At 40.5% G+C, this 13,214-nt stretch overlaps 1 protein-coding gene across 7 annotated transcripts in view; it reads left to right on the top strand.

Annotated features, from left to right (window-relative positions):
- mak (male germ cell-associated kinase) overlaps positions 1-13,214 on the top strand; it is a 98,758-nt gene that overhangs the window by 16,499 nt on the left and 69,045 nt on the right. For 5 of the 7 annotated variants that reach the window (XM_069913345.1, XM_069913346.1, XM_069913349.1 and 2 more), the window contains exons 2-3: positions 2,020-2,333; positions 5,020-5,074. In XM_069913345.1, coding sequence (XP_069769446.1) covers positions 2,233-2,333; positions 5,020-5,074 — 156 coding nt within the window. In that variant the 5' untranslated portion in view covers positions 2,020-2,232. Of the gene's footprint in view, positions 1-2,019; positions 2,334-5,019; positions 5,075-12,998; positions 13,193-13,214 lie in introns of those variants that run through there. The other 2 variants (XM_069913347.1, XM_069913350.1) reach the window with 2 other exon arrangements.

Genomic DNA, 13,214 nt, shown 5'->3' with positions numbered 1-13,214 from the left:
GGATCCCAACTTTGGCCAATATATCGAATTCCCTTTTATCGGGTTTTTAACCCATTCCAGACAGCAATACCTGACCATGGTCTGTTTGTCTTTCCCGCGAGTTTTCCCTGCACCCCAATCAGATAGCATTAATCCTAATGGACTTTGCTTAGTTATCCGATTGTCCCGTCCTTCCTTAGGACTATTTCCCTTGCTACTCACACCTCCCATACTAACAGGTAAGTAAAATTCCTCTTACCGGGATCCAGTAGCTATTCCTAGCGCGCTTCCTTAACGTCCTCCCGTCGTTTGTTCTCAATGCCTCTTCTCGGATATCACTCGCTTCATCCACTGACCAATCACCCGTCTTCCGTGAGTCCAGCTGAATCAGCTGGGGTGCACCTACCCTCGTCGTCGGGCACTCTGTCAGTGGAGGGAGTGGGATCCCGGACGAGCCCCCATTTGTGAGAAACAGAAGTACCTTCACAGAAATTGCTCGAGACAAAAATTGAGAACAAAGAACATTTATTATACAACAATGCAAAGTTGGGTGCTTTCCCCTTACCCTGGGAATACACACGTACACTGGAGCTCACCCAACTTTTATACAGTTCATTTCAGTGTAGAGGTACCCTCCCCCCCCCCCCCCCCCTAACATTCTTCTGCCTCCTGGATAAGTTTGGCATTAGGCAATCCTGTCTGCCTACGTACTGTTTCTGTGAACTTGGAGGACCAGGGGTATCCTATCTGTGTCCCATCATGTCATTGTCCTTATTCACACCTTCCCAACCCTCAGGGCTTACTAACTCTTATATGCAAAACTTGCTAATTCTGTCTCAGGCTAGAAGACCTTTATCTTATTCAGACTAACTTTACTTCCTACATTCTATTATCTACCCTTATCCTATTCATTACACATATTTTCATATTTTACTCATCTCTCACAGCAACATTAGTCTTGGGAATTAAGTTCATGGACGATTTCCTTGAACAGTGTATTATGTACTAAACCAGGAAATAGGCTATTTTAGGTCAGGCTATGCTTAATGAGTCAAATTAATTGGCTATTTTTATCATAAAGGATCCTCTGGTGAAAATTAATTTTGAGAGAAATCTTTCATTTAATATCAAAACTAACAGTAGGAATTTCTATGGATATACAAATAGAAAGAAGGCAGTGGAGTGTGAGAACTCCAGAGAATGAGGCTGATGAATTAATAACAGGAAACAAAGAAATACCAGAACTGTTAAATTTTTTTTTTGCCTGAGTTTTCACATTGGTGGAAATTGCACAGTTAAAACGTAGGCTTACTTCAAATAATATGGATAAACTTGTAAAAATCCCAATCACGAGAGAGAGAAAAACCAAAGAAACTCACGGGGCTGAAGGTGAATAAATCTCTGGGATACAATGACTTGAATATTAAAGGAAGTGGTGGTTTTAAAAAAAAAGTAAGCATAATAATTGGAAATGTTTAAAACTTACTAAATTCAGGAAGGGTTCCAGAAGATTGAAAAAGGGTCAATGTATTCAATAAGGGAGGAAGACAGGAGCAGAGAACTATAGAATGGTCAGTTTAACATCCATTGTTTGTAAGATATTAGAATCAATAATCAAAGAGAAAATAGCTAATCATTTAGGAAAGCTGAATATATTCAAACCTAGCCAGCATAGTTTAATGAAAGTAAATAATGTTTGACAAATTTGCTTGAATACCATGAGGATATGTTGCACCTTGGTAAGTTAAAACCAGAGCGAGGTTCTACACTTTGGAGATTAAACCCGGCCAGAACTTGCTCAGTACATGTTGGGGCCCTGGAGAGTGTTGCAGACTTAAGGTTGGAGATGGGTGGGGGGATCATGTTTTCAAATATCTTTCTGTTCAATCAAACTGAAAATAATTGTATTGTTGACAGGGGAGTGGCAAAATATTCAGGCATGTGTGTATCCAATTGAATATAATTCTTTCAGAAGTTTTTTTTTTAATTATGATACAATGTAAAATGAAGAATAAATATGCTCTTGTTTTGCTTTCACAGCAGAATGGCAGAGGACCAATTACAAGGAGTCTCGCAACTTATTTCAAATATGCATTAAGAAAATGTGAAACAACTACATCTCCAAGAACATTTCATTCATGAAAGCAATATCTGAAGATTGTTTATATCTGTCTTGGATATGTACAATGTTTTCAAGCAGATAAAGGGGTATTTTATGTGAGCATTAAGTACTGAGTAACTTTTTTTTAAAATATGAATCGATACACAACTCTGAAGCAGTTAGGAGATGGCACATATGGCTGTGTCCTTATGGGAAAGAGCAATGAATCTGGAGAATTGGTGGCCATCAAAAGGTATGTGTGCATTTTGTGCAAAATAGGACATCAAGTTACAGTATAAAAATTGTATGAATAATGTTATCTACAATGGTGTGATATAGGACTGTCCATGATTGATAGACACAAGTGAGAAATTTATTTTTGTAATTTTGTAAACTACCATGAAATTAATAATTTTCATAATAAAGATGTAGAAATAAAGTGTGGGGTTAAATTGAACCACTATGTGTCAAATTTCCTTTTGTCCAAGATGTTAGGCAGAAAACATAAGCACACTTCAGACTGCAATGTGCTGCTACCGTGTTGTGTAAAGACAATAATGGGATATCATTTACTCAAACTGTAGCAGTTTTTGGTGCATTTTAAAATACTTTATCAAATTTGAGAGATACCAGTTACTTGAATAGCCTGGAGAAGGTGGTTTAGTTTTTCTTTGATGAAGTAATGTTTGGAGACGGGTTGTTCAAAATCAAGTGCTGAATAAACTGACTAAAGAGAAACTGTTTCTATTGATGTCAGACTCGGGAGAAAACCCTGGATATGCATTTAAGGGGGTTAGCGAAAAAACCCATGACGTGAGGTGAAAAGGTTTTTCCAGCAACAATAGTCTTAAAAACATAAGAAATGTGAACAGGAGTAAACCACATGGCCTTTTGAGCCTATTCTGCCATTTGACAAAATAGTGTAATTTTCTACCTAAAACACATTCCCACAAATTCTCCATGTTCATATTTTCCATGGATTACAATCTGGATTACAAAAGGGATATTTGAAAAGGTGTGTCATTGAAGATACTATATTGGCATAGATTGATTGACCGGCAAACAGAAAGCAGAGTAAATACACAAGAGTACTTCACAAGCTGTATCTAGTGATGTGCCACAGGGATTGACACTGAGGTTTACTTTCTTGTAATTTATGAAAATCACTTGGTGCATCAGGCACTTAAGTAGGAAAGTTGTGAAGAAGACATAAAGAGCCTGCCATGTAATGTAAATGTAAGTGGGCAAAGATTTGACAATATGGAATAAATGGTGGAAAATTGTGAAACTGTCCACACTGCTGTTCATGAGTAACAGTTGATGTGAAAGATCAATGTTTTAAAAAGCAAGTTAAAGGAAAAAATAAATTAGAAGAGGTGTGGATAAGATTAGATAAAGAAGAGTAAGAGGGATATAAATGCAGAAAATTCTGATCTAAATATAGATCAGTTGGTGCAAAGAGCATTTCCTACACTGTAAATTCTTATGGCCTAAAATTTCCTTGATGTCTGCAGAGGGTATTTTAATCAACCTGATTGAATTATAAGTTCCTAAATTATGATCTGGTTGAGATCAAAGTGACTTCATGTATTTTTTTCCCCATCAATGCTCTAAATGAGCATTGAACTGGGAATGATGTCATTATGTGCACCATATGACACAGTTAACAGTTCATCAACAAACTGCGAGATTCCAGTTAGGTTTCCAGACCAATACAATTCAACCTGGAAAATTACATTGTACTCCAGGGAACATCAATTTTCATGTAAGTAGTGCTAAGAAGCCAGTTTATATATCAATTGATATATCTAATTGCCCACGTTGTTAAATATTCATCAACTTAATTATTAACATTATGACCTTGAACTCACCTTTGTCACTCACCCTCATGTCCCCTGCCCCCCCCCCCATCAGCAATCACAAATCTCTGATCCCTCATTTCTTCTGCAACACCTAAGGTTACCATAACCTATAGCCTAGCTCCCCAGCAAATGGAAACTGATTCATGGTGCCGCCTTGCCAGCCGTTGTGTTTTCACACTCCTCGTCACCCTATGTCATTGGAGTAGAATTTAAACATACTCAATAGATGTGATAACTGCTTCAGCCACAAATTTATTGCAAAGATTACATGCCCAGTTCACAACTGGACATGCTTTTCTATTCTTCATTTCATCCAAACCTGTGAATCGGAAATAATAAAATCTGTCCATATTTGGACAGAGAAGCCCAGATTAGTAAACAGGTAAAATGAATTGCAAAATTCAGTACCACTCAGATTAATTGAAAAGCTTTATAAAAGCTCACTTAATGTTCACGATCTCCTTTAAAAAACTGGATGTTACTAATGAGGACTGTGATTTAATCATACAGCCCAAGCATTAAACCTATCAAGAAAAAATAGTTGCATGTTCTGAAGTTAAAATTCTCTAGCATCCTGGGGATCCAGTATTTATCACTTGGTGAACATCACTGAATCAGTATACCAACTGTATGTGGGATCTTCATACCTAAAATGACTGTCACATTGTATTTAAAATGCTGTGTTGGCTGTGAGGGATTTTGAAATCGACGTTATTCTTCAAAAAAATGTATAGGTGCTTTCCATCTTATGTGCATGATTGCAAGGTGCCTGAAATGCGGGTGATCGATTCAACCCTGTATAAAATAAACTTTTGCATAGTTTAATAAATATTCAGAGATGCCAAATAAACTTTTAGTAAGTTTCAAGAACATGTATACATGATAGTTTCATTAATCAGCTTGTCTAATGCAATGAAAGAACTCAGCAGGACTACATTATATTCTGAGAGAGTGTTAGATTATCTTGATGTATTACTACATTTAACTTTTCTATTATCTTTTTAAGAATTTTTTTAATATTAATTGGTAGGGTTCATTGAAGAACATTTGTTTCAGTCCATGTGTTTAATTGTGCAGGATGAAGAGGAAATTCTATTCTTGGGATGAATGTATGAATCTCAAAGAAGTTAAGGTACTGTATAATGTTAACTGTTCACTCCATCACAATGCTTGTGTGTCTCTTTGGGACTACAGTAAAATCCCCATCATCCAGAATTCAAGCAACTGGCAGCCTTAAATAACTGTCATAAAAATCATGGAAAATAAATAGGTACAAAATACTCATTTAAAATTGGCATCTCCTAGCACTCAGTTCAACAATTACACAACACACAATCTCAAGTAACTGGCAAATTCACTTATGCAGCATCTACCAATTCCCATCGATGCTGGATACTTTTTTTTTTACTGTACTTGTAATTCCTTGTGGGGAATGAACTCTTTACCTCTCTCCCGCTCCCCTTTATCTCTCCTCCTCTCCCCCCCCCCCACCCAGTGTTGTGTATGTGCGCACACACACGTTTCATTGTGTTTTTCATGCGTATCCTGCCCCCATCACCAGAAAATACCTCATTGATGGTTGTTAAAGCTTCTGCTATTATGCCTTAATAGGTGAATAATTGCTTAGTCTCTTCTGTGTTGCATTCTTGTTGAAAAGTAGATATCATCATTACTGTTGTCAAGTCTGCATCCATAGAAGTAAGTGCATAAATTATATCTTAAAGTTTTACAAGAATTCTTTCATATCTTTGTTTTGTTGCTTTTAGTTTGGAACAATGCTTTTATGTGGTAATAAGGTCATGTCATCACCACATAATTGGCAGTTTTCTACTATAGTACCAGACATTCAACTTGACTGATGATCTTCCAAAATACTTCTTTAGTGGGAAGTAGGCAATGATGACGCCAGCAAATACCAAGGTAGTCGTCAACAATTTGCTATTTAAATTCAAAGCCAAAGGGTGGAAAATTCTGTAGAAGTTAGAACAGAAACTATCCCAGCAAATGTGGCTTGAGCTAGTTGAATAAGGTCCTGGAAATATGAGTTAGGGGGAACATACTATCAACAGGCCTGAGGGAGACCTTTCTGGCTGTTTCTGCTGCTATCCCTCCCTCCAGAGATTACTGCAAGGTAAATCTTGATCAAATCCGATGATCATTGCTGGATATCATAACAGAACTTTCCAATAGGTTTCTGTCTTTGGTTCTATTTCTGTCTCCAGAATGACCAAGAACAAGAATATATAAAGCATCCACAGTAGGTGATTTGGCTCCTTGTGCCTACTCTGCCATTTGATAAGATCATGGCTGATTCTTTATCCAAACAACACTTTCTTGCAGTTGTCCAAATTTCTTAATATCTAAAAATTTGTTTATCTCTTTTCTTAATGTACTCAGTGACTCAATGTCAATTGTTAATGAATTTCAAAGATTCTCTACACAGTGGTTGAAGAAATTTCCTCTTCTCTGCCTTGAGTGCCCAGCTCCTGATTTGGAGACTGAGACTTGTGATTCTGGATATCTCAACCAAAGGAAACATCTACTCCACAAATGCCATCAAGACCCTTCGAAAATTTTGAACAAGAGTACAGGTTACAGTCTGCTTAATATATCTTCATACAACAGACCTGTCATCCCAGGAACCAATCGATGCTACATGCCCTCTCTGGCAAGAAGGTCCTTTAATAGTAAGGGAGGGCAGACCTATCCTAGATGTAGTCCCACCAATGCTCTATATAGTTAGAGAAACGCATCCTTACTTAATTCCTCTTTCTATAAAGACCAAAATGACATTTGCCTTTCAAATTGCTTGCTGACCATATATGTGAATTTTCAGTGATTGGTGCACACGGACTCTTGGATCCCACTGACACCAACACTTCTCAGTCTGTCACCCTTTAAAGTAGTCTACCTTTTTAGTTTTTCTACCAATATACATGATCCCACAATTTTTCCACAATAATGGACAGCACAGTGCTTAGCGCCACACTGTTATAGCGCCAGCAATCAGGACCCGTTTTGGGTCCCACACTGTAAGGAGTTTGTACATTCTCCCCATGTCTGCATGGGTTTTCCCCAGGGGCTCTGGTTTCCTTCCACCATTTAAAAAATGTACCAGATGAGTATAATTGTGTGTCATGGGCCGAAAGGGCCTGTTATTGTGATGTATGTCTGAATTTTTAAAAATTAAATACTTTTCATTGCCATGCCCTTGCCCATTAACTCGGCCTGTCTATATTCCCATGCCATTGTGAATTCTTCACACAGCCCACACTGCCACCTAGTTTTGCATAATTGGCTTCACAACCTTTTACAGGAGCACAATTGAGAGTGCCTTGCTTGGCTGCATCATTGTGTGGTATGGTAGGTGCAAAGTCTCAGACCGGAATGGCTGAGAAGATCACTGGGGTTTCCCTTTCCTCTATTGATGACATTCACCAGGGCTCTAATAATTATTGAGGACCCTTTCCATCCAGCACAAGATATTTTTGAACTACAGGTTGAGTACCTCTTATCCGAAATGCATGGGACCAGAAGTGTTTTGGATTTTGGAATACTGTTTTAAAAATGCCCTCATTTACTCAGACTTAAAGATGTATGCATTCACATTACAATACAAATATTTACATATGCATCTACACCCTATAATGCACTACTTATATCTGTTATGTTCCGTTGCTACGTTCCGTTCTCCAAATGGGATTTCTGAACTCTATTAAGTATTACTTTATGGAACCACGGATGAAAAGTTTCAGATTTTGGATCATTTCAGATTTTGGATATTCGATAAAAGGTACTCACTACCATCAGGAAGGAGGTACAAGAAGGTCGAACTCAGGACTGACAGGCTGGGAAATAGCTTCTTCCTGTGAAATTGATGAATGGTATCCTGTAACTGATGGTCCGGAGAAATGCTATTTTTTCTGGTTGCACATGCACAGTCAGATGATAATAAACTTGAACTTGGCTATTGCATTCCCCCCCCCCCCCACATCCACCAATGGAGATTATTGACTGTGAACTATCTGGGGTTCAGCACCAGTCCCTATTTGTCAAATTAGTTATGTTAGTCAAATGCATCATTTTTTCTTCCTGCATACATATCATCGACTACAAGGATTATTTTGTTAATAGTCACACAGCAGATGAACATCAATGAAAAGTTTTACATCACAAGGAGATTCCACTTGGAAGTGCGAGGACAAAATTTTGAGAACATTCTGGGAATTTTCATTCCTAGCATATCCATGTGCCACCTGCAGGCTTAAAGGAGAAGGGACATGTAATTCCTTGAGGAATGTTCTTGGCACCCCACGTGCAGCAGAGGAGCTGCAAACTGAAAAGTGGCACAGAGAAGGCATTGCCCTCTTTATCAATCTGGGGATTTAGAAACTGAGGATGTTCGTGAATTTCCTTTGCACATACAGAGCAATTCAAGCGCAGGAATGTGACTGGAGCTGTATCTGCAGATGATGATGGCTTCCTGACATAGAAAACCTTGATGTCTTGCTAATCAGAAAGATGGACATGGGAGCATGGTTTCTTTAGCTTTTGGAAGATGAGCTCTTGTTACAGCCCTGTGGGATTACCATTAAAGCATCAAATTCCTTACAACCAACTCGTTTTTGCTTTCCATGGATGCTGCATTGCCTGCTGAGTTTCTCTAGCCCTTTGGTGTACTGCAGTTCCCTATTACCTTATTGTGATTGCTCTCAGCATTTCTTTCTTTGGCTTGGCTTCGCGGACGAAGATTTATGGAGGGGTATGTCCACGTCTGCTGCAGGCTTGTTGGTGACTGACAAGTCAGATGCAGGACAGGCAGGCATGGTTGGAGCGGTTGCAAGGGAAAATTGGTTGGTTGGGGTTGGGTGTTGGGTTTTGGGTTTTTCCTCCTTTGTCTTTTGTCAGTGAGGTGGGCTCTGCGGTCTTCTTCAAAGGAGGTTGCTGCCCGCCGAACTGTGAGGTGCCAAGATGCACTGTTGGAGGCGATATCAGCCCACTGGCGGTGGTTAATGTGGCAGGCACCAAGAGCTTTCTTTAGGCAGTCCTTGTACCTCTTCTTTGGTGCACTTCTGTCTCGGTGGCCAGTGGAGAGCTCGCCATAGAACACGATCTTGGGAAGGCGATGGTCCTCCATTCTGGAGATGTGACCCACCCAGTGCAGTTGGGTCTTCAGCAGCATGGATTCGATGCTTGTGGACTCTGCCAGCTCGAGTACTTCGATGTTGGTGATGAAGTCATTCCAATGAATGTTGAGGATGGAGTGGAGACAGTGCTGATGGAAGCGTTCTAGGAGCCGTAGGTGATGCTGGTATAGGACCCACGATTCGGAGCCGAACAGGAGCGTGGTTATGACAACGACTCTGTACATGCTGATCTTTGTGTGTTTCTTCAGGAGGTTGTTTTTTCAGACTCTTTTGTGTAGTCTTCCAAAGGCGCTATTTGCCTTGGCGAGTCTGTTGTCTATCTCTTTGTCGATCCTTGCATCAGATGAAATGGTGCAGCCGAGGTAGGTAAACTGGTTGACCGTTTTGAGTTCAGTGTGCCCGATGGAGATGTGGGTGGCTGGTGGTCATGGTGGGGAGCTAAACCTCAGTTTTCTTCAGGCTGACTTCCAGGCCAAACATTTCGGCAGTTTCCGCATTTACTGTGACTCCAAAAGCCAGTTGTAACATTAGTTTTTTGATGGAATTGCAGTGATTTCCGTAATAAATCAACAGATGATTTATTACCTTGTGTAAATAAGGTAGGTGCAGGCTATGTCCCAACCTTCTTTGTAGTTTTAGGCATTGTTGAACTCTGCATGGAACCTCATGGAACACCAAGAGATAGAGAGAAAATAAATAATTCTAGAGTGTAAGGAAGATGGAATTCATAATAAAACATCATAACATGGATTTGCAAAGGGGAAGTAATGCTTCACAAATCTTCTGGAATTCTTTGAGGATGTAACCAGCACAATAGGTGATGAAGAATCAGTTAATATGTTGTATTTGTCATTTTGAAATTCCAATGTAAGAGATTAGTATGCATAATTAAAACACAGTAAAATCCCCATTATCTGACACCTACGGGGATCACAGATGTCAGGTATGCAAATTTTCCTGTTGACTTGAGACTCACTCTTCCAATGCCTAACTAATACAGCTGCCTTAAGAATAAACCATTTAAAAACAAAAGACAGTACAAAATGTAAAGCAATTTGAAAACAACCACAAAGATTTGGGATAGCTTGGATGAGGGTGAGGAACCATGGAAGGGAAGAGAAAGGTTCCATCTCCATCTTCAGTAGCAGGTGGAATTTGCTTGCTTCCAACGAAGGTAAGTACATGACCGTGACACAATATCCATGCCAGCATCATAATTAACTCCCTCGCCCCCAAGTTGAGATATAAAGCCTTATTAATACAGTAAACTGAATACTAATAAAAATAAAGACTTACTAGGCAAGGATAGGGAGACACTTCAGGAAAGTCTCCCCAGTGGTATAAACCAGCTCTTCATCTTGATGTCACGATCAAGCCCTCAGCACAACCTGACTCACCTCCACACCAGTGTCCCGGTCAGGAACTCGGCACACTTTCCTCACAATGATAATCCAACTCAGCTCCATGCAAGTGTCCTGGTCAGGCCCTCGGTGCACCTTCCTTGCACTGACAACCCAATTCATCTCCACACAAGTGGCAACAGTGAAAAGAATGCGTACATATGGAGGGGCATTGCTGGTTTAGTGGGGCAAACCTGCACATGTCCAATGAAGTCTCAGCACTCCCCCACAGGGTTCATCTGCCCAGTCTTATTTATTTCCTTGATTTTTTTTTTCCCGGTTGTTTGAGTTCCAGATAATGGGGATTTTGCTGTATGTGATAAGGGAATGACATGGCTAAAGATGAGGAACAGAATTAGAATTTATCGTCATGAACAAGTCATGAAATTTAGTGTTTTGCAGCAGCGTCACAGTGTAAACATTCATATAAACCACTTTTACAACAATAAATTAAAAAAACAAAATAGTGCATGAAAAGTAAGGCAGTTCTTTGGTTCATTGATTATTCAGGAATCTGATCGTAGTGGGGAAGAAGCTGTCCTTGTGCCACTGAGTGCTCGTCTTTAGGCTCCTGTACCTTTTTCCCAATAATAGTAGTGAAGAAGTCATGGCCTGGGGGACCTTGAAGATGGAGGCTGCTTTATTAAGACACCGCCTCTTGTAGATGTCCTCGATGGAGTGAAATCTGGTGTCATAGGCTGAGTTAACAAGACTCTGGAGTTTATTCTTGACCTGAGAGTTGGCGCTCCATACCAGGCAGTGATGCAACCAGCCCGAATGCTCTCCACTGTACACCTGCAGAAATTTTTGAGAATCTTCGGTGACCTACCAAATCTTCTCAAGCACCTCACAAAGTATAGCTGCTGGTGAGCCTTCTTCGTGACATGGCAGCTCCAGGACAGATCCTCGGAGATGTTAACATCCAGAAATTTAAAGTTGTTGACCCTCTCCACTACTGAGCCCTCGATGAGGACTGGGTTATGTTCCACTGACTTCCTCCTGAGTGCAAGATTGTTGGTATGACACCTCTCAACGAGCTGATCTATCTCCATCCTCATTGCCGTTTGTGATTCTGCCAACAACTGTGGTGTCATCAGCAAATTTGTAGATAGCATTGGAATTGTGCCTCACCACACAGTCATGGGTGTATAATGAGTAGAGCAGTGGGCTATGCATGCATCCTTGAGGTGCACTTGTGTTGATAACCAATGAGAAGGAGATGTTGTTTTCAATTCATACTGACTGTGATCTCCCGATGAGGAAGTCAAGGATCCAGTTGTGGCGGGGGGTGGGGGGGGGGGTGGGTGCAGAGGCCAAGAGTTTGAAGCTTCTTGACCAGCACTGCAGGAATAATGATATTAAAGGCTGAGCTGTAGTAATTGATGAAGAGCAGCTTTTGAGGTGATCCAGAGCTGAGTGTAGAGCCAGCAATATTGTGTCTGCTGTCAAGCGATTGTGACGATAGGTGAATTGCAGTGGGTCCAGATCTTTACTTAGGTATGTGTTAATTCTGGCCATGACCAGCCTGTCAAAGCATTTAATCATAGTAGATGTTAGTGCTACTCACCGATAGTTGCTGAGGCAGGTCACACTAGTCTTCTTGGGTACTGGGATGATCAATGCCCTTTTGAAGCAGGTGGGAATCTCTGACTGCTGCAATGAGAGGTTGAAAATGTCTGTGAACACTCTGGCTGGTTGGTTGGCGCAGATTTTCAGTACCCTGCCAGGTATGGCATCAGGGCCCGATACCTCGCGAGGGTTCACCCTCTTGAATGATGTTTTGATGTCGTCTTCAGAGACAGATATCACAGAGTCCTCCACCTTTGCAGAGATTTTAGTATACATTGGTCCAATATATGAGTTCCTTCACCCCATACATGTCAGACCACACAGCCAACCTCAGAGAGTTGCTGAAAGAGGATGTGGAGTTTCAGTGGTCACCATCGCATCAGCAAGATTTTGACAAGCTTAAGGAAGTGGTCTGCAGAGAAATAGAACTGAGCTACTACGACAGGAAAAAAGCTGTCACATTACAAGTAGATGCTTCCATCAGAGGCCTCGGGGCAGCATTGGTGCAGGAAGGAAAACCGAGAGCCTTTGCCTCAAAAGCCCTGACAACAGCAGAGACCCAATATGCCAATATTGAAAGGGAGCTTTTGGCAGTTGTATATGGATGTGAAAAGTTCCACAAATTCCTCTATGGGAGATAGTTTATGATAGAGAGTGATCATTGCCCGCTGGAACACATCCAGAAAAAGAACATAAGCAAGGCATCAGCTAGACCACAGAGACAACTCCTCCAGTTCCAATGTTACTACTACCTTGAACTATAGGCCAGGGAAGGAAATGGTGCTCGCTGATACTTTGTCACATCTTTCCCCAAATGAAAAATATGAAAAATACGAAATGAAAGACACAGAAAACGCCAGAAGCACCAGCAGCTTCTAAAAATCCAACAACTTGTGAAGGAATGTGAGTAGAAACCCCAAACAACAACAGTGTAATAACTGAACAGCAGGCAACAGGAGAACTGAAGCAAACAACACCACCACCCACAACCAGACTAACAGCACCGAAGCAAACAGACAAAACAAGGTCGACGAGGTGGAGAAGCAACATCCTATCACCAGTGCGATTCCGCTGAGAAGATTATAGAACTGCAATTGTATAATTAGAATATTTAATTCTTAATGGCAAGTGCAGGTAAAGAAGCAGTAACAATTTA

The sequence above is a fragment of the Narcine bancroftii genome, chromosome 1, assembly GCF_036971445.1.
Source record: "Narcine bancroftii isolate sNarBan1 chromosome 1, sNarBan1.hap1, whole genome shotgun sequence".
NCBI lineage: Eukaryota > Metazoa > Chordata > Chondrichthyes > Torpediniformes > Narcinidae > Narcine > Narcine bancroftii.
This window is presented reverse-complemented; position numbering and strand designations above follow the sequence as displayed.